This window comes from Sus scrofa, chromosome 18, assembly GCF_000003025.6.
Source record: "Sus scrofa isolate TJ Tabasco breed Duroc chromosome 18, Sscrofa11.1, whole genome shotgun sequence".
Classification (NCBI taxonomy): domain Eukaryota; kingdom Metazoa; phylum Chordata; class Mammalia; order Artiodactyla; family Suidae; genus Sus; species Sus scrofa.
In genome coordinates, this window is record NC_010460.4 from 23,635,255 (window position 1) to 23,655,239 (window position 19,985).

The following is a 19,985-nucleotide window of genomic DNA, read 5'->3' on the forward strand; positions in this document are numbered from 1 at the left end:
GGGCTAAAAGGTGGTAGTGCCAGTGAAAAAGGCAATACTAGTGTCCAAGAGTGGCCCATGCCCGTCAGGGCATCCAGAGTCTGCTATCTATGGTTACACGGCAGCATTGTCCTCATGGAATAGCACTTTTCTGCTCAGGTCAGAGAGGTTTTGTTTTGATTTCCTACATCCAGGAACTCTAAACTGACAGAGATTCTTTCCATGGCATCTGTAGCTTTTGAGTAGTTTCTCCAGCAAAGCTGATCACGGTGTGCTATGTGTCGTATGTAATTCTCATTTCTAACCACCAGGTGTCATTAGCCAAACCGTACAGCCTTTCTCAAGCCTAGGCCACTGAGAAAAACAGTTAGGTAATCTATACAACCTATTCAAAGACGTTTAAGAAGTCCTAATTAGTGGATATATACAAAATATCTACTTTTAAGAGCTATATAGGTAGACATTTTCCTCATTCAGTCATTGAATAAATATCTGTATTCCTCCACCATACAAAGATGAGTAAGATTACTTAGTAACATGAAATACACTGAAGGTATAAATTATGGTTTGACAAGAACAGTATTTTCAAGGGAGTATAATTTTATGAGTAAGGTATGAATTGTGGTCCTCAAAACTGCCCCTAATCTTTGAGGGTTTTTAAATTATATTCTGCCTCAGGATAAGAAAAATGGATTTGCATTATGTATTAATTAATAGGAAACATTTTTTCCTTATACTTAAAATTTAGTTCATGTTAGAGAAGGCTACATATGTATACAAAAAAAAAAAAAAAAAAAAAAGCAACTATTCAACCAGAGCACTTCATGCTTTGGGTTTTATTCAAAACATAGCTTTCCACTGATTATTGTTTCTCCTTCCGACAGCCTCCTCATCACTGCCACAGAACGTCCTCATTCATTTACTGTAAAGTTACCAAGTGGTTCTTTTCTCCTTTCCTGAAACACTGTCATTCTTCCAGTTAAAGGAAGGTACACATTCCATGGAAAGTGGCAGGCAGAGCGCCTGATGAAATGTGCGGGTGCACAATGAACACAGGCGAAATAAATAAGCAAAGCTCAACGCCTGTGCCTTCTGTTTGCGGTACCTCTCGGGTTTCTGCTGGGTTTCTGCTTCGCAGGCGGGCAGGTAGGTCCCAGTGCTGGTGCCCCCTTGGCCACTCCCCTAATGAAACATGGCTTGCTGGGAGGCGAGTCCCTCACTTGGCAGCTCCCAGACAATTTTTTCAGTCCCTCACCCCCACCAGTGCAATCACTAGCTGTCGGCTTCTCCCACTCTCCCTCCTTCGCCACTGGGGAACCTCCCTAGTCCTAGTTTTGTTTCAAAGTCCTTCCAGATGCCTTTCCCTCCCCCGACCCAGGCCATCAAAAGCTCCCCTGCTGAGTTCTACCCATAGCTTGACTGGTGGTCCCAGCAGAGCCATCTGTGAATGATTCACACTTAACCATGAGTCACCAATAGCACCTTCCTTTTCTTTCTCCTTCCCCTCCCAGCCTCATGATCCTTCCAGGAAGTTTGCTCCTTTAAACAAATCGCGAATGGGTAGGATTTTAGGAAGCGCTGGCAGAATATTGAGGGTGGGGATGAGGGAGAGTTCAACCTGGACATTCCCCCTCCACTTTACCCAGTTGTCTTAGCTTTGTTCTGGGAAGAAGTATGAAGGACTAGTTCGCTTCTATCAGCAGGGAGACTACCTTGAAGCCATTTTGAAGGGCCCTGGACAAATGATTCCCAGCAAAGTGACACATCTGTGAAAGCCAGAGGGTAAAGGGAAGTAGCTTTCTGCTCAGATACCTCCCCTGGTGGAAGGAAGAGCCACAGCCAGGAAGGCGTGGCTGTCACTGCTTTGACCTTGGCTTCACAGTTCTGAGCTTCCTCACCTGCTGAGAGGAGAAGGTGACACTCACAGCAGAGAGGTGGCGACTGCCTTATACCAGTCAGGCCTCTGACTGCACCTCAGTACATCTCGCCTGACATGGAGGATGGTGAAGAGGTCGAGGGAGCCTTTGGGGGAGGAGGTGCGTCATGTATGGATACAAGAGTCTGCAGAGAAGTCTCTATGCTGTATCTTCTCTCACTTCCGCACAAAAGCTTACTTGTAATACATTAAAAAAAGCCCTCCTCCACCTTGTATATCAGAAGCTGACAGCACTTGTGTTATTCTGTTAGACATAGACAATCTCACAGAAAACCAACCTCAAATGCGTTTACTCTCAGACCATAGTAAGATAAGACAAAGCAAGGCCACTGTTTCACTGTATCTAAGCAGAGATAAAGCCAAGATCACTGTGCTACCCACAGAACACCAAACATCCATTTCTTGCTAGATAAATGCTATTCTTTACTCAGCATAGAAATGCCCCCACTTTCTGACCACATCCAGTCTGAAACAAATTCCTGTTTTTTTCAGACCCTCTGCCAAATCACCCAGCTAAATCTAAATTCTGTAAGAGGTTCTTTCCCTCTTACTGAGACACCTCACAGCTCCCCATGGTGTGTGTCTGCCCCTGCTACAACACGCCATTACTCAATTCACTGAATTGCAGGTGTGTTCCTAGTGGTGTGGGGGGCATTGGCACCTGGGTGAAAGCAGAGATATTTAGTGTTCAGGAGATTTTTATTGAGCACCTTCTATATACCAGGCTCCCATTCTAAGTCCTAGGAGTGAGGAAAACAGACAAAACTCCCTGCTCTCACAGAGCATAAATCCTTGCAGGGGAGACATAATAAACAAGGTGAGTAAATTAAATATATAGCACATTGGAAGGTGGTAATAGCAAAGCAAAAAAATTTAAACAAGGATTCATGTTAGAGGGGAAGGGCTCAGTAATCTGAAAAGAAGTAATCTGAAAACAAGATAAGGAGTTAAGCCTGGAGGATGTCTGTGGAAGCATGGAGGGAAAGCAGGTGCAAAGGCCCTGAGGCAGGCACATGCCTGCCATGTTTAAGGAACTTCAAAGAGGCCAGTGACTAAGTAAAAGGGCAGAGAGGTAAGAGCAAGGGTCTTGTAGGGCCTTGCTGGGGCTCTGACTTTCACTCTAAGTAAGATGGGAAGGAATTAGAGTGTTTGGAGAGAAGAATGACATGGTCTGATTTGGTCTTAACTGGATTCTTCTGGCTGCTGCATTGACGCTGAAAGGGAAAATGCACAGTAAAGAAGCAGAAATCCCATAAGGAGGCTCTTGTCAGAACAAGGACAGGAGTTCCCGTCATGGCTCAGCAGAAATGAATCTGACTAGCATCCATGAAGACACAGGTTCCATCCCTGGCCTCTCTCAGTGGGTTAAGGATCCAGCATTGCCATGAGCTGTGGTATAGGTCGCAGATGCAGCTCAGATCCCACGTTGCTGTGGCTGTGGTGTAGGCTGGTGTCTGCAGCTTCACTTCAACCCTAGCCTGGGAATCTCCATATGCTGCAGATGCAGCCCGAAAAAGACAAAAAAAAAAAAAAAAAAAAAAGAATCGAGGACAGAGACGAGAGTGGCACAATCCAGTTATTTAGAACATCATCATATTGTCAATAATCACCAAACAGAAAAATATTATACATCTATAAATTAATCCTGCTAGCTTTGTTTTACTTTGGATCTCAACTCTCAACTTCTGTTATACACTCAGCATAGGTTTTTTTTTTCTTTCACATAGCATGGTTAGTCAACTAATCTTTAAAATTAGCGGGAATACTCTGGGAAGGCTTTAATACACATACACACTCACATCTTAATATTAATACATTAGTAGAAGAAATTAATTTTCCATATCTACGACTCTTCCATTTCTTTTTTCATGAGATTAAGATTTGTTTTCAAAACCTTTAAGATGTCAAGTGTCTGCCCCTAAATCCATAAGGGTTTAATAAGAAGTTATCCTGAAGTATCCTTTTTTATTGGAAATTTTAAAATGTAAAGTTTTATTTCCAAACCTTTAAGGAAAGTAGTGATCAAAGTGATATTTTATTGCCAATAATAAATGTCAGAATGGAAGGTAGAGCAGAGCCACTGAGTTCAGCTCAACTCTCCAGAAATAATTGGTAACGTGCTTTTTCACAAAAACTTCTTAGAGAAAAAGCCAATAATAGCCTTCCATTTTTTTCTCTAAAGGATGTTACTGCCTTAGTCTGATCGTTAATCAATGTCTTATCCTGATGATTCTTAAATTCTTCTCTCATGAAATATCAATATTGTGAAAGCCAGCCCTAAGTGTTCCAGCAGATAGAATTTGATAGAGTTTTTCTCATGCATTTTTTTAAAAAACTTGATGCCTATTGGCTTACAATATAATCTACTATATAATAACATCTCTTTAACTTCCACAACTCATCACTGGAAACTGAATTTTATTATAACTCTATTTCATGTCACAGTTAAAGAACACGGATGTTCCTGCATCTGAACAAATTTTAGAACTACTGGACTATCTTGATACAAAACTGCTTCCCTTCTAGTCTTTCTAAAAATGAGCTTAAGTTTTGTGAGTAATAAAAATGACTATTCAGAGTTACTTGTGTTATGGGAAATTCACTCTTCAGTGTGAAAGGCTACGATTTTTTTAGGAAGCAGGGGCATTTTACCATCTGAAGGAGGATATAATTGTCTTTATATAAACGCATATACTTAGTCTTTGTCAAAGAGTACTACTTCTCCTTTAGGACTTGAAATTTCTTGCAGCCAACATCAACAGCTTTCTTGGAAAAGCACACTAAGTCTTAGGACTACATTTTGAATAAAATGTTCCCTCTGTCAAACTGTTTTTAACTAAGCTCCTTAAAATAACTTTAGGTTGATTTGAATCTTCAGCTTTTCTACTTCAAGTTTTTGAACTATAAAGCAATCTAGTGGTCTGTGAAATGTTACTGTTATTTTCTTTTCCCCCAATGTCCCTTGTCAAGATTATAACTTAAAACACCCCTTTCCCCATAACATGATCCAAACCATTGACCAGAAGAGCTGGGATATCAGGCCCAATAAAGCAGACAGAGACTAGCAATGTCAGGGAGTGGGGGACTGAGACCGAAACTCAGGCTTCAGGGCTACAACGGCATTTAAATAGGAACGTTTGATCTGGGTTCTCCAGATACCAGATCTGATTGTCAGGGTACAAACTAGCGTGGAAGGGCAGGCACTTGAGAGGATAAAGGTTGTGGCCAGGCCACATTGTTTGCCTGCAGGTAAGCATAGTTTGATTTCAACTTCTGCCTCTGTCCCAACAGGAATGGCTAGGAAACTAGGGTTGGCCTGACTCTATTAACAGCACATATTTCTCTGTACAAGCATACATATTTTAGCAAGGTAGGAAATTCTAGCAGGTGAAATGTGTAAGTGCTGACTCCAAACTGTTTGTAATGAAGAAAGAAAGAAGAATGGTGCATTCCAGGTAGAAACAGAAGACTGGAAATTTCTATCTGAATCACAAGTGCACAAAATATTTCACCTAGAAATTCTGCTTCTATGTTATTCGTTGCAGCATGCCTATCATTTCCAAGTTGGAAACAAACGTCCATCATTAAGGGACTGTTTAAATAAACCATGACTTTCCACACAGAATGCTAAGCAGCTGTAACAAAGAATGAGGTTGCCTCTTCATATTGATATGGGTAGTCACTAGATATCATAATTATTCTTTAACATATATATTTGTTTCATTTATATGTCTATAAGCACACTTAAAATTTTTAAAATGCTAGATACGTATAAAATGCTGGTATTATTTTTCTGAGAAAGATATATATATATATATATTTCTAATGTGTATGTGTAAATATGTGATTTATGTACTAAGGACTATCTCTGGAAGAATACTCAAGAATTGGAGTTCCTGTCATGCCTCAGTGGTAACGAACTTGACTAGTATCCATGGGGATGCAGGTTCAATCCCTGGCCTTGCTCAGTGAGTTAAGGATTTGGTGTTGCTGTGAGCTGTGGTGGCTCAGATCCTGTGTTGCTGTGGCTGTGGCTATGGCTGGCAGCTACAGCTCCTATTTGACCCCTAGCTCAGGAACTTCCACATGCTTCAGGTGTGGCCATAAAAAAAAAAAAAAAAAAAAAAAATTGATTATATTTCTTGCCTCTAGAAAGAACTTTTAGCTAAAGGAAAGAAATGAGCAGGAGTGGGATGAGATTTTTGAAGGAGGCAATTTCTGTTGGTATTTTGCACTATGCTGATATAACAGCTTTTTAAAATTATTACTTATATTAAAAAAAAACTAATAAAGTTCTTTGGAAACAAGAAAGAAAATGGACACTGATTCTGACTATAAGGAATCAGGCATGGCTTCCTAAAAAAAGGTAACATCTGAGTTGAATTTTATTACAAAGATCATTTTTTATGAAGTTATTTGAGAAAATTGTATGCTTTTCTGCAATCTGGCAAGAAAAAACCCTTTTCAGAAATAAGAGGGGTTTTCTTTTCTATAGTTGAAGTAAATACCATTGGCCAGAGCTTTAAGTTACCACCCTATTCTGACACATGGATATTAAGGGATAATTACAGGTTGTTTAATTATCTATGGTAAGGGGAAACGAACAGTGGTTAATGGTTTAGTAGATTTTCAGTAGGAACACAGAAGACAGTCCTGAAGAAATTAATTAGTGTTATTATGCATCACAAAAGGCAGTGTACAATAGCACTACATTATTTATTACAAGTGGAAAAATATGCTGTAGAGTAATAGGATTCTCTGATTATAAACAATGTAAAACTCTAGTTACAACAATAAAAATATCTGGAGGGATATGAAAAAGATGCTATGGTCATTCTTTTTTATTTCCTTGACTATACATTAATTCTGGTGATTTATCCAACTGATTTTTAAATAACTTGGGAAGTTAGCTTTTTTCAACTTCAGATCATTTTTTCTTATATTTTCTTAAGCTCTTAAATTCCACTGTATTTTATTCAATTGTACGTTTTTGATGGAAATTAACTTGTGACATTTTTTTTAAAAATTTCTCCAATGTTTATGATCTTTTTTTATTATTCTTCCTCACACTTCCTTATTATAAATCCTTTCTCAAATCATATTTCTTTCTTTGAATTCTGTCCAACTACCCTGGTGTGTTTACACCAAAATAAGGAAATCTCAGTGCAATATTAACAGAAGCCAGTGTGGAGCAGAGGTTATACTCTTAGACTCCAGGGCCAGTGACCATCATCAGCACACTGGGAAAAGTTTTGCTGTTCTACCTATTCAATTTTTATTTACAGCATACCACAATACTGTCCTTTTGGGGGACGACAAGGGTGTGATGATAATCATAACAATTTATATACCAGCTATAGTACTCACATCTATCCTCTGCCTGTGAACTGAAGTCTCAGCTTTATACTCTTGAAGTTAAATTCTAATTTTAAATGTGTGATGATGAGGGGGTATCTCTCCCAGCACACCTTCCTCTCATGCCTCTCTGCAACTTTCTAGCCCTCTGGCTGACGTTTTCAAAACAGTACAAATTTTCTATACAAGATGGCAAGCCCTCTGAACTGGATTGCTCTCTGGATATCTCATCCCTATAGCCTGACTTCCCGGTCCTCAGCTGATTCATGCCTGAGCTTGCAGTTGGCATTGCTACTAAGGTTTCCTACCTGAAATAACCCTATCAACCTTCCGTAAACTTTGCTATAAACTGTCAAACCCATTATAGTTAAGCAGTCTGGAAAGGTTGTGGCACATAAAAAAAGGTTTAGGAGCTGGTGAAATTATGTTCACATGTATTTTTATTTTTATTTTATTTTTTTTGTCTTTTTTTGCTATTTCTTTGGGCCGCTCCAGCGGCATATGGAGGTTCCCAGGCTAGGGGTTGAATCGGAGCTGTAGCTGGCAGCCTATGCCAGCGCCACAGCAACGCGGGATCCGAGCCACGTCTGCAACCTACACCACAGCTCACGGCAATGCCGGATTATTAACCCACTGAGCAAGGGTGGGGGCCGAACCCGCAATCTCATGGTTCCTAGTCGGATTCGCCAACCACTGCGCCACGAATGGGAACTCCACATGTATTTTTAATTTTTCGGGTTGGAATTTTTATGATCAGCTACCTAGATATCTCATTTCTCCTTCTAAGGCACTAGGCTTCCACTTCGGGTATACCTGCTGGATGAATGATATAAAGCTCTTGATGTTGCAACTGAATGTACCAGTCAGCCTGATTGCCACAAGGTTTTAATGATAAATAGTATATATTATCATGTAACCAAGGAATTATGCTTTATTTGTAAAAAAAATTTTTTAATAAACTCTTGAAACCCCAGGTATAGTAGCTAACTAGTCATTAGCTGGTATGAATTGGAAAAAGGTCATTATAGAACTTCTTCTCTACTTTGGTTGCCCATTCACATGATATGAGAAGTGCACTTGGCTATTAGCACAGAAAGCTGAGTTTCTGCGTCAATTATGGTAACATATACTTACCATAAATGTGAAGTAAATGCTTTTTCATATGACAGATTTTTAGTTTCTTAAAAATTAGTTTATTTGTTCCAGACTATTAGTTATGGGCCATCTAATTACACAAACTGTATAACCTGAAAAATTTTGAAATAGGTTTTAGTTTCCAAATGTAATTTGACAGAACCTCCTAATACAATAAGGAAATTCAGGCCTGCTCCAGTCAAAGGTTCTGGGTTGGACCAAGGATACGCAATAAGGTTATACTGGAATGCCTATGATAAGACAGAGCAATTCCAGCCTACGGTAATGGCCTACGGTAATGGCCTACAGTAATGGCCAATTCTTGGAGGGGCGTAGGTTTAAACAAATACATAATGATAGATCATGATGATGAAAGTATATATAACTTTAATTACTGAATTTACTAAAGTTTCCCCCCTCTAAAAGAAGCAGGTTCCCATGGAAGTTGATTGGTAAGAAAATATGATATGTATTATGATTTTCAAAAATATTATAAAGGATATGAACACTTAATCTCTGTACATGAATTTTTAACGTTATTTTTTATTTATTTTTATTTTTTATTATTTATTTATTAATTTTTGTCTTTTTGTCTTTTTAGGGCCGCACCCGCAGCACATGGAGGTTCCCAGGCTAGGGGTCAAGTCGGAGCTGTAGCCACTGGCCTACACCAGAGCCATAGCAACGCCAGCTCTGAGCTGCGTCTGCGACCTACACCACAGCTCATGGCAATGCCAGATCCTTAACTTACTGAGTGAGGCCAGGGATGGAACCTGCAACCTCATGGTTCCTAGTTGGATTTGTTTCCACTGTGTCACAATGGGAACTCCTAACTTGTTATTTGTTAAAACTTTCTTAACAGTTTCCATTTAACACTTTTTCAACTCTTTGCTCTTGACTCCACTTAAACATTAAGAACCTGTGAATACTTCAACAAGAGATATTCTTTCTGTCATCAAACAGAATTCCAGTTTATAGACAAAGCTAAAGGAAATGTGACTAAACTCTCTCAGGTATTTCTACAATATCAGTATTTATTAATAACATAAATATCTTGGGAGTTCATGTAGTGGCTCAGCAGTAATGAACCCGACTAGAATACATGAGGATTCAGGTTTGATCCCCGGCCTTGCTCAGTAGGTTCCAGTGTTACTATGAGTTGCAGTGTAGGTTGCAGATGCAGCTTGGATCCCGTGTTGCTGTGGCTGTGGTGTAGGCCAACAGCTGCAGCTCCAATATGACCCCTAGGCTGAGAACTTTCATTTGCCACAGGAGGGGCCCTAAAAGGCAAAATAATAATAACAAAAACATAAATATCACAATAATGGTTCTAGATTAAGTTAGTCTCTCAAGAACTGACAATGAAGCAGTTAGAGATATCAAATTTCATTACCTAAACTATCTTATACACTCATAATTTTAAAAAATTGTCACTTTACCTTAGATACATGTAACCACTGAAGTAGACAGTATTTTTTCTCCATCGAAAGAAAACTTTTGACTTTAAGATTTACTCTCCCCAATGGATTAAATGAGTTTAGATTTGTCTTTCTCATATTGTTTTGGTACTCTCCTTTCTGGAAAATCTAAGTCTACCTATCTTTATGTATATATGTTTATATTCTCCTCCCAATTACTGATATTCTTATTTGAAGTGCCTGTGTTGATTTTCCCGTAGTGGCTCAGGAAATATTCATCCCCTTTATTAGCATTTGGAAAGAAAATTTAAAACCTATTTTTATAACAAAAAAAATTTTTTTTTCTCAACAGTTTTTTTTTTTTTTTCTTCTTCTTTTTAGGGCTGTACCTGCACCATGTGGAGGTTCCTAGGCTAGGGGTCAAATCAGAAGTAGCCACCGGCCTACACCACAGCCACAGCAACGCCAGATCCAAGCTGCATCTGTGACCTACACAACCGCTCACGGCACCAGATCCTTAACCTGAAGCTGAACAAGGCCAGGGATCAAACCCACACCCTCAAGGTTACTAGTTGGATTTGTTTCCGATGAGCAACAACGGGACCTCCATTTTCTGAACAGTTTTAAATGACCTATATTTCCTAAAAATTTCAATACTTGTTCCAAATAACAGTCCTCTAATACGGTCCAATATAGTAGGTATGATAACTACAGAGCATATATTTTAAAATATACTTTTTTTAACAATTATGCAAAAATAAAATAGCAAATAAAATGCATTTACACTCTAAAGAAAACTATTTAGCTATATAAAGTTAGCTTGAGGGATTCTTCACAGGTATGAAAAACATTAAAATTGTGGCTCTCTCGTAAAGCCTTATGTTCTATGGCTTATCTGCATCTAGTTTACTAACCTGCTTCAGGGAATACATTTTGATACTATCGTAAGTTGTGTCAGGTTATGATAACCCAATATGCTACAAAAAGCTGATTTTCAGAGAAATCATGTATGTACAAGAGAATCGAAACAAATCTTGAATAGTTATTAACATGAGAATCATTCTCAAAAACGAATTTATAATAAATTTTAAAATGACCTGGAATTTAAGTTATATCTATCAGCGACAAATGTATTTTTTAGGATGCTAGGTTCAGAAAAGCAAGCTCACATTGTGAAAGGTACTGTATTTGAGAAGTAAAATAAGTTAGGGCAGAAAAGAAATTGGGATATTCCAAGAAATGATAGAAAATTAGTTTTCCCCCAACTCTTCTGAGAAAGCATGTTTCTAAAAACAGTCCTTAAAATTTTTCAAACAAAACAAAAAGTATATTTTACCTTTGCTTTTGTTTGCTGCCGGTCCTTTAGTCACCTGATGCAAAGAGGTTTAGTGGCAAAAGGATGCCCTGTGGCTGTTCAGGGAAACATGTCATTACAGAGGTGACTCAGTTCTCCAAGTTAAACTGGAGACTGGCATTACATCTCTTTATAACTAAAGTCAGACTCTCTTAAAAACACATCTGTATAAGTGACCACTGCTTTCTGAAAATACCCAATTTAAATTCACTGACTGAAGGAGAAAGAAAACTTTGATTGAGACTTTAGTTGAAAAAAAGAAAGGTAAAAATAACTGCATTAGAAAGATTCCCTAAGGTGCCATCCTTGATGATAATGGAATAATGAACTCTCAGTGAAGTTTTAGCTATCATTCTGAGTAAATACATTAATCTACTAGAACCAGTGGTTCAAGACAGTGAACTGAGGACATGTATTTGCTGCATCATCTGCATTACATCTTTAGAAAAAGTACAACCTAAAGCTGAAAATGAGAAAGGGTGACATGGCTCAAAGATCGAAAATAAAATTGAATCGGAAATGTCTTAATGGTAGAAATTTACCTTAGAGGTGTGAACTATCCTTTCCATTGGAGAGAGAAACCTTAGGTGTAGAGACAACAGATCCAAAAAACATATCGAAAAAATACGAGTGCGTGGAGGACCAATTATCAGAGAAATCTATTAAAATATCGCTTCCGGTATAACAGAATCAGTCAGGGCATTCAACTTCCTAAAGGATGTAGAACGACAAGGAAGAGAGACATGTAACACAAGGACATTTAAATACAGAGAAAGACCTTCTCGGGTAAGGTTCAGAGTTTGGCTGTGGGACTAAATACAAAAGCAGAGCTAAAGGGGACATAGCTGGATCTCCCCAGCGGACACGGAGGGGATAAAAAAAGGAAAGGCTGCTCAGCCCTTAAAGGAATTACACTCCTTTTCCAAGATAATTTTCTCCTTGCTTTGATAATGGTGAGAATTCCTACCAACCTGCCTGTTTTCTGCTCACGTGCTCCAGGCAGAAACTTACTTGTCAACATGCCTCAACCCCTTTCAGTCTATAGCCCATTCTCCCGTTCCACATGAGATGAGAGTCCTGTTGAGTACATATACCTAAACAAATGCAGGGGATTGACAGGGGTTGGGGTGGGGTGGGGGGATCCCTATGACAATTTTCAATAACTCTGTTCCTTCACAAATATAAATGGATAGCTAAGGATCACATTAAACACATAAGAAAATAACTGTTTGGAATTAAATATGTGAGTGTCAGAATATGGTGAAGACTCAGCTAGTATTCTAGAAGAAAAAGTAGGCAAATCCATAATGCAAAGCAAAAAAAGACCATGGCTTAGAATCCATGAAAGAAAAGCAACACCAAGTAGAGATCTAGAAGAAATAATGGCCTTAAATGAACAGAGAGAATGAAAGGGAACTATTCGAAAAAGAATGAAATAATCCTGAGCTGAAGATGAGAGTCTAAACTGGAAGAGAAAACTAGAAGGCTTTGTAAAGAGTATCTTCAATACACAAATAAACACAAATGACGTGAACTTACTAAGGACCAGAAAGTATGATTATGACATACTGTTTTTGAGATGAAGACATACATTCCTTCTGGTTTAAAAATGAGTGTGCGAAACAGAAGACTGGAAAAAACCAAGTATCTCATCAAAATGTTTGTGTCCAAATTAAAATTAATTAAATTAATTTTTTTTAATTAATGAGAGATAAGAAACAGTACTGCCCTAAGTATCATTTATCAGATAATTTTTCAGGTAATTCGGGTGAGAGATGGGTACTCTAGGGTTTCTAAGAGGTACTACCTGTCATCTTAGAAAGTATGTTTCATTTACTAAAGTATTTTGTGGTATTTATAATGTATTTTGCTCACAGTTGTATCCTTTATTAATATCCCTTGGAGAAGCATATGTCCTATCATAAGCATAGGAATGGAGTTTAAATTTTGATATTTTATTTAAGAAAAATAGAATTTTTATGTTGTCTTTGGATTAGACATAATTGATGACTAATTGTGATTAGTCATTTATGACTTCTCATTTTTATGAGACATTTGACTAAGCACTATGGTCTGAAAACCCAAAGTTATGCTAATCAAAATAAATAAAAATTCAATGTTTTCCATAATCTGTCTTTAACTTGAGTAGATTTTTTTTAGCAAACCAATCATTTTGAAGACTGTATTGTTAGCAATGTGGCATTATTTGGTTTTAGTTTTGTTTGCTATTAAATTTAAGTGAAATAAATGTCAACTTTTTTATTTAGAAAAAGTTAAATGATTAGTTATGGGTAATAGAATTGGGGGGGTTCCTATTTTCTGTATGTTTTTCCTTATTCTTTCCTCTACCTTAATACTTTTTGTTATGCCTTGACTCTACTGGAGGCACCATTTAAGGAGTGAAGAGCTGTGATGTGTAAAATCGGCGATACCTCTCATTCTCTCCATATCTTATTTTCTTTCTCTTCAAAATGGTGATAATATTATTAATATTTCCCTTTGCCTGCCTTACTGGAAGTCATTGCATATCAAAACTCATATAATAATTGTTGGAAAACTATCACTGTAGAAATAGAAGAAGCTACTCTTTGTCCCTTATCAAGGCTTAATACCAACTTTAACAGTTGTAAAAAGCATTTCTTACTTGGGCACAAGAATCTAATTACTATAATTACAGTCTTGATGCAACAGGAACCCAAAAAAATAGGGGAAAATAGGAAAATAGCCCCCATTTAGATTACTGTATTTCACTATCTCATTAAATTTTTCTCCTGAGAATGAATAAATGAATAGATGAACAAATGAAGTCTGAACCTGAGTGTGATCTACCTACCTATGTTCTATGTGCTTGAATAAAGTATTATATATATATATATATGCGCAATATTTGGAAGTATCAGGCAGGAAAACATCTCCTCTAAATTAAGGTGGGAAATGGGATTTGAGATATTATAATCTCTTTTGAATCTTTTTTTTTTTTTTTTTGTCTTTTTAGGGCTGCACCTGAGGCATGTGGAGGTTCCCAGGCTAGGGGTCTAATTGGAGCTGCTGCTGCTGGCCTATTCCAGAGCCACAGCAACGCCAGATCCGAGCCACGTCTGTGACCTACACCACAGCTCATGGCAACACTGGTCCTTAATCCACTGCTTGAGGCCAAGGATCGAAACCGCAACCTCATAGTTCCTAGTCAGATTCGTTACTGCTGCACCAAGATGGGAACTCCTTTTTTGAGTCTTAATGAAAGAAAATGATCTGGATTGTAACAGGCAGGTCAAGTGGCCATATGAATTTTTCAAATGACTTGCCATGCATTAAGAACTAAAAGGAAATTAATTGCTTTCGTACAGTATACTTTAATAAACCAACAAGTATTACATCAAAGAATTTCCTATATAAATTCCATCTTATTAGAGTTTAATAGTGCTTAACTTCTGATATTAATGATTGCCAAATGAATTTTCAAGAGCCCTGTGGATAAAACTGAACTCTACAGCACTCACTATAGATTCCCTCTCACCCCATGACTTGATATCCTGGGTCACTTGTATCATTTAGGAATTCCCACCTATAACGCAATGGTTGCCTTCTTTAGCTTCCACGTTATTGTGTGTTCCATATCCCATATGACCTTATTACAAATATCCCAATTTGCTAGTAACGGTTGGAATCCCAAGACCATCGTAGCAACATCTAATCATAATAGATGCTTTTTGTTGCTATCAATTTAAGTGCATATTTATTTGAAATAATAAAATGGAGATATATCTTATTTGACATGCTTTCCTTCAAAAGCTTCACTTAAATTATTATTTAAAAAATTATTTTCACTCAGACTCTTAGTTCAAATAGAGTTAATTAATGACCTGGCTCCCCACTTCCCTCACTCTTCCTGCTGCCTCAGCCACACTGGCTTTCTTGAGATCCCGAAACCCTCCAAACTTGCTTTCACTTAAAGACAGTTGCATTTGCTCTTCCCTGTTTCAAGAAGGCTCTCCTCAGGCACGTTTGTGATCTGCTCCTCCTGCCTTCAGGTCATCTCTTTAGGGAGCCATATTTGACAACCCTAGATACAACTTCCCAGGCTCTCCCACAATTCCTAACCCCTTCCCTCTGTGTTATTATTCTCCCCAGCACTTAGCACCATTCGATATGTATGTATCTGTTTCTTTATTACTGTTTGTTTTCTCACAAGAATTCAAGCCCCCCAAGGACAGAGATTTTGAAACGTTTACATCCTTATCCTTTCTATCTCTCGTGAGGTAAGCACCTAATAAATAATCCCTCTATCAATGTGTGGAACTAATGATTATCCCCTCCTTTTTTAACTTTAAAGCCAATAAATATTTTAGAAGTAGATTGAAGTTAACGAAAAAAAAATCCGTATTTTCTACTTTTCAAGGAAAAAATTGACATTGTTGTAGAGGGGTAAACAAAATCAACAGAATCCCAGATGAGATCATGCCAAGAATTACTGAAAATTTAAAGTTAGCCAAGGGAGCCTTACTCTTCCCTCTCAAGACATCTGAGGAGCGTTGCTGGCAAGACTCGCCATGCCAGCCATGATAGCAGTGACATACAAACCCATCTTTCAAGTCCTTTATCATCTTCAGTTTACTGGCTGGAGAAATGGTGAATCTCAAGCTCTTACCGAGGACATGTTTCTTACTGCTGCTTTCAGGCATATGCAGATAGGAGGAGGACTCAGGTATTTTACGGACGCATCGTCCATTATTGTTACACAAACTTTGACTGCAAAGTTTGGCTGCAGTTGTCACATTAGCAGCATAATGGCCCAATGCTCCTTGAATAAATTTCTGCACAGACAAGCAGGTCTCCTGGAGGAAAAACAGAAATCTATTAAAATCACTTTCAAAATGTGATTCCACTATCCAGGCGGTATTTATTAATGCCTGATGTTTTATATTTGGTAAGGCTGAGAAAAAAGAGTATTTCAGAGGATTAATCATTTAAATGATAGACTAAGCCTTTATAAAGTCCTATAAGTGATGATCCATGCCTTTGGTTAGGAATACTCCAACCAGCCAATTTCTTACCATTTCAGAGGAAGATGATTCCACATTTTCCCACCAGAGACCTCCTTAAAGAGATATTTGTAGTAACACTTTAAAAAGAAAAACACTAATTTGGGATGGATTTAATTATAAAACAGTTTTGCCCCTGATCCTTAATATAATATGTTAACGTCAGGGCAGATTTTTCTAAAACTGCCAAGTAATCCCATTCTTCTCCTTACCTCTGCAGAGATAACAGCTCTCCTGAAGTTGGGGCTATAGTCTTTGTATCCATGTTTTTATAACTTTACTACATTATATGTAATTATGAGTAATATGGAGCATTAGTTCATTTTTTTTTTTAATCTTTGTAGGGCCACACCCGTGGCATATGGAGTTCCCAGGCTAAGGGTCAAATTGGAGCTCTAGCCCCTGGCCTACACCACAGCCACAGCAACACAGAATCTGAGCTGCGTCAGTGACCTACACCACAGCTCATGGCAACACCGGATCCTTCACACACTGAGTGAGGCCAGGGATCAAACCTGCATGCTCATGAATACTTGTCAGATTTGTTTCCACTAACCCATGACGGGAACTCCTTAGTTCATGTTTTTAAGCTTTTATATAAATTTATATAGTTTGGAAAATCTTATTTTCTATATTTTTGAGGTTTTTTTCATCCCATGTTCATACATGTAGTTAAAAAAAAAAAAACAACTAACAAACAAACAAACAAACCCAAAATCTTAGCCATGGTTCAATTTCATGGTATGATACTTTATCCATCAGTCAAGTTGTAGGAGGTCACCTACAATAAAGGTCATTATTTACAACCAAATGCCAGAGTCACTTGCATAGCATATAGAAAGTGAGGCTGTGGGAGTTCCTATTGTGCTGCAGCAGAAACAAATCCAACTAGCTTCCATGCAGATGTGGGTTTGATCCCTGGTCTCGCTCATTGTGTTGGGGATACGGGATTGCCGTGAGCTGTGGTGTAGGTTGCAGACGCAGCTCAGGTCCCAAGTTGCTCTGGTGTAGGCTGGCAGCTGAGCTCTGATTCAACGCCTACCCTGGGAACTTCCATATGCTGTGGTTGCAGCCCTAAAAAAGCAAAAAGATGGTCAGGCTGTCTTCCCGCAAGTCTGCTGTTAGGTGCCACTGATGTTTCCACAATTTGGGGCTTTAACACCAGGGCACATCTCCACCTACTAATGATTGCACTGTGGGGCCAGGATGAGGGAGTGTAATTGAAATGATATCTTCAGAAACCCAGAAGAACCTGGTTAAAACCTGGATGAATGACTGCCTTGAACCCTAAAAGAATCAGAACCATGGGAAAATCCTAGTGGATTCATTAATAACATAAAGTGTGTTTTCTATTAGCGCCTCAGTTATTTTGATCAGTGTTAACACTGATGCATAATTAAACTCCAATGAATTTAAAACAGTGGGATAGTTTCTCTGGGAGAAGGGGCCCCAGAACTGTGAATCCATCTAGACAGAATTGAAGGGTTCAGATGGACAGTCCTAAGGCAGAATAAAGCTCCTAATGGTGGGAAGTTGAATAAGGTTTCATTTTGGGCAGTAACAAGTTCTGAAAATCCCGTGTGTGATATTTTTGTTCCAGGGACATTAATTCTAGGCCAGCCTCATACTATTCTTAAGAACAAATGCTATTTTTAATCAGGGAAAGACTCCTTATCTGAGGCATCTGAGGAGTTTTCTAGAACAGATGGAAAAAATTAAAACAAGCAAACCACTAAATAAGAAAAGAAAGGAAGAAAAGGAAAGAAAGATAGTGGGGGAGGGAAGAAGGAAGAAAGAAAGAGGGAGAGAGAATGAGAAAGAAAAAGATGAAGGGGAGAGTGTAATCAAAGAGAGCATAGAACACAGGTAACACAATCAAGTTCAAGTTGGGCACCCCCCCCATTCTGTCCCAGCCCCTTCCATGAAATTCCTTCTTCACTTAGCTTCCAGGTTATCACACTTTCCTAGCTCAGTGAGTGCTCCTTCTTGATCTCCTTTATAGCTCCTGCTCCTCTTCCCTACCCCATAACCCGGGAGTGCCCTAAGCTTAATTCTTGGACCCTTTCTCTTCTTTAGCTATACTCTCTCTGGATAAACTCACCCCATCTCACTGCCTTAAATAGAACTCCCAAATGTGAATTTCCCAGACTTTATCCCAGATCAGCTGTATACCCACCTACTGAATCGACATCGCTACCTGAATTTCTCACAAACATTTCAACCTTAACCTCCTGATCTGCTGCTCCTCCTCCCAACCTGTAACTCTGATGGCTTCCCCATCTTGGCGTAAGTCAGCTCCCTCTTTCCAAAGCCTCAGGAGCAAAACCTTGGAGGTACAAAGTGTGTGGGAGTTGGGGGGGGTATCTCTAACCAAACCTCAAGGCCCCTCATGCAAGAAAGAGCCAGCCCCGATATGGCAGCCATGTGGGAAGATTTTTGAGAGATAAAAATAATTATAAATGCCACCAAATAAATAAAATTACCTTGCTCACTTTGGCTGCTCTCCATCCCAGTCTCGTACACCCACTGGTGAAGCAAATTAGCAAAGATATTGATGGCACTCCTCTTCCCCACACCTAAGATCCAAGCTTGAGGTTTGGAGAGGAGGAGCAAGAAATGTTAACCTGGATAATAACCACCACTTATATGGCATTTACCTTGTGCCAGGTACTGTTTTAAGTGCTTTACATGTGTTAATAATGTAGTTCTCATAACAGCCCTATGAGATAGATAGTATTATTTTCCCCATTTTATATGTAAAGAAATAGTACAGATTTGGCCAAGGTCACATGGATAATAGGGGACAAAAAGTAGGCATTTGACCACAAGGAGTCCAACCCCAAGCCTCCTGCTTTTACCACCCCAACCATGGCGACTTGCGCAATGCTAAATAAGAAAGAGATGACAGTTTTTTCTATTTTATGAGACTGGATGTTTTAATACCTGAAAATTGAACTATATTAATACCTAGAAAAAAGGAAAAACTGTGGTTCCAGAATGTTTGCTTGTGTAATATGACAGGGCACCAACTGAATGTGTTCAAAGTCAAATGTGGAAAAATAATAGAGGTGTTTCATATGTGCATTACTACCAAGGGTAAATTGTTAATAAAAGTTTATATACATATATTTTTTCCTCCCATGAGCATGCCTATCACAGACAAGGAGAAAATGGAAAATCACTTTTGAAGATTCCGTCTTCCTTTGCGTGAATAAAAAAAGTTATTTTTAAAGTTTACTCTTCTTTTTCTTTGTCAAATATATATCATTTAATCTACTGAAATCTTTGCAAAGTAGGTTTTGTTTCAGTACTTTTTTTTTAGATGGAGAAATGGAGACTCAGAGAGGTTAATTTGTCCAAGATTTTACCTCTAGAAAGTAAAATCTGAATTCTCACTTAAGATTGTCTGATTGGAAAATTTGTGCTCTTTCCATGCAACTATAAACTATGATGGCTGGTGCAGAATAGGTGCTCAAACAATGTTAGTCCCTGTACTCTTTGAGCTCTGCTAATGTTAAGTGAGTAGATAATCAGCAACCATTTGTCTCTGCTGTGAAAAATGAAAACAAAAACCAATATTTAGAATATACCCCAGATGCTAACAGAGAAATCACTGCTTACCAGGGAGTTCCTCATGTGGCTCAGAGGTAACCAACCCAACTAGTATTCACAAGGACATGGGTTCGCTCCCTGGCCTTGCTCAGTGGGTTAAGGATTCGGTGTTGCTGTGAGCTGTGGTGTAGGTCGCAGACATGGCTGGGTTCTCG

At 38.5% G+C, this 19,985-nt stretch overlaps 1 protein-coding gene across 4 annotated transcripts in view; it reads right to left on the bottom strand.

Moving 5' to 3' along the window:
- Positions 1-19,985, bottom strand: part of HYAL4 (hyaluronoglucosaminidase 4) — a 39,150-nt gene that overhangs the window by 11,876 nt on the left and 7,289 nt on the right. Inside the window, exons 1-3 of one of the 4 annotated variants that reach the window (XM_013985684.2) lie at positions 18,702-19,952; positions 15,825-16,011; positions 11,719-11,887 (exon numbers count right to left, since the gene is read on the bottom strand). Coding sequence is in view for 2 of the 4 variants with exons in the window: in XM_021078801.1 (XP_020934460.1) it covers positions 15,571-16,011 (441 nt within the window). In the remaining 2 variants the exon portion in view is untranslated. Of the gene's footprint in view, positions 1-11,718; positions 11,888-14,361; positions 16,012-18,701; positions 19,953-19,985 lie in introns of those variants that run through there. The other 3 variants (XM_021078802.1, XM_003134724.4, XM_021078801.1) reach the window with 3 other exon arrangements.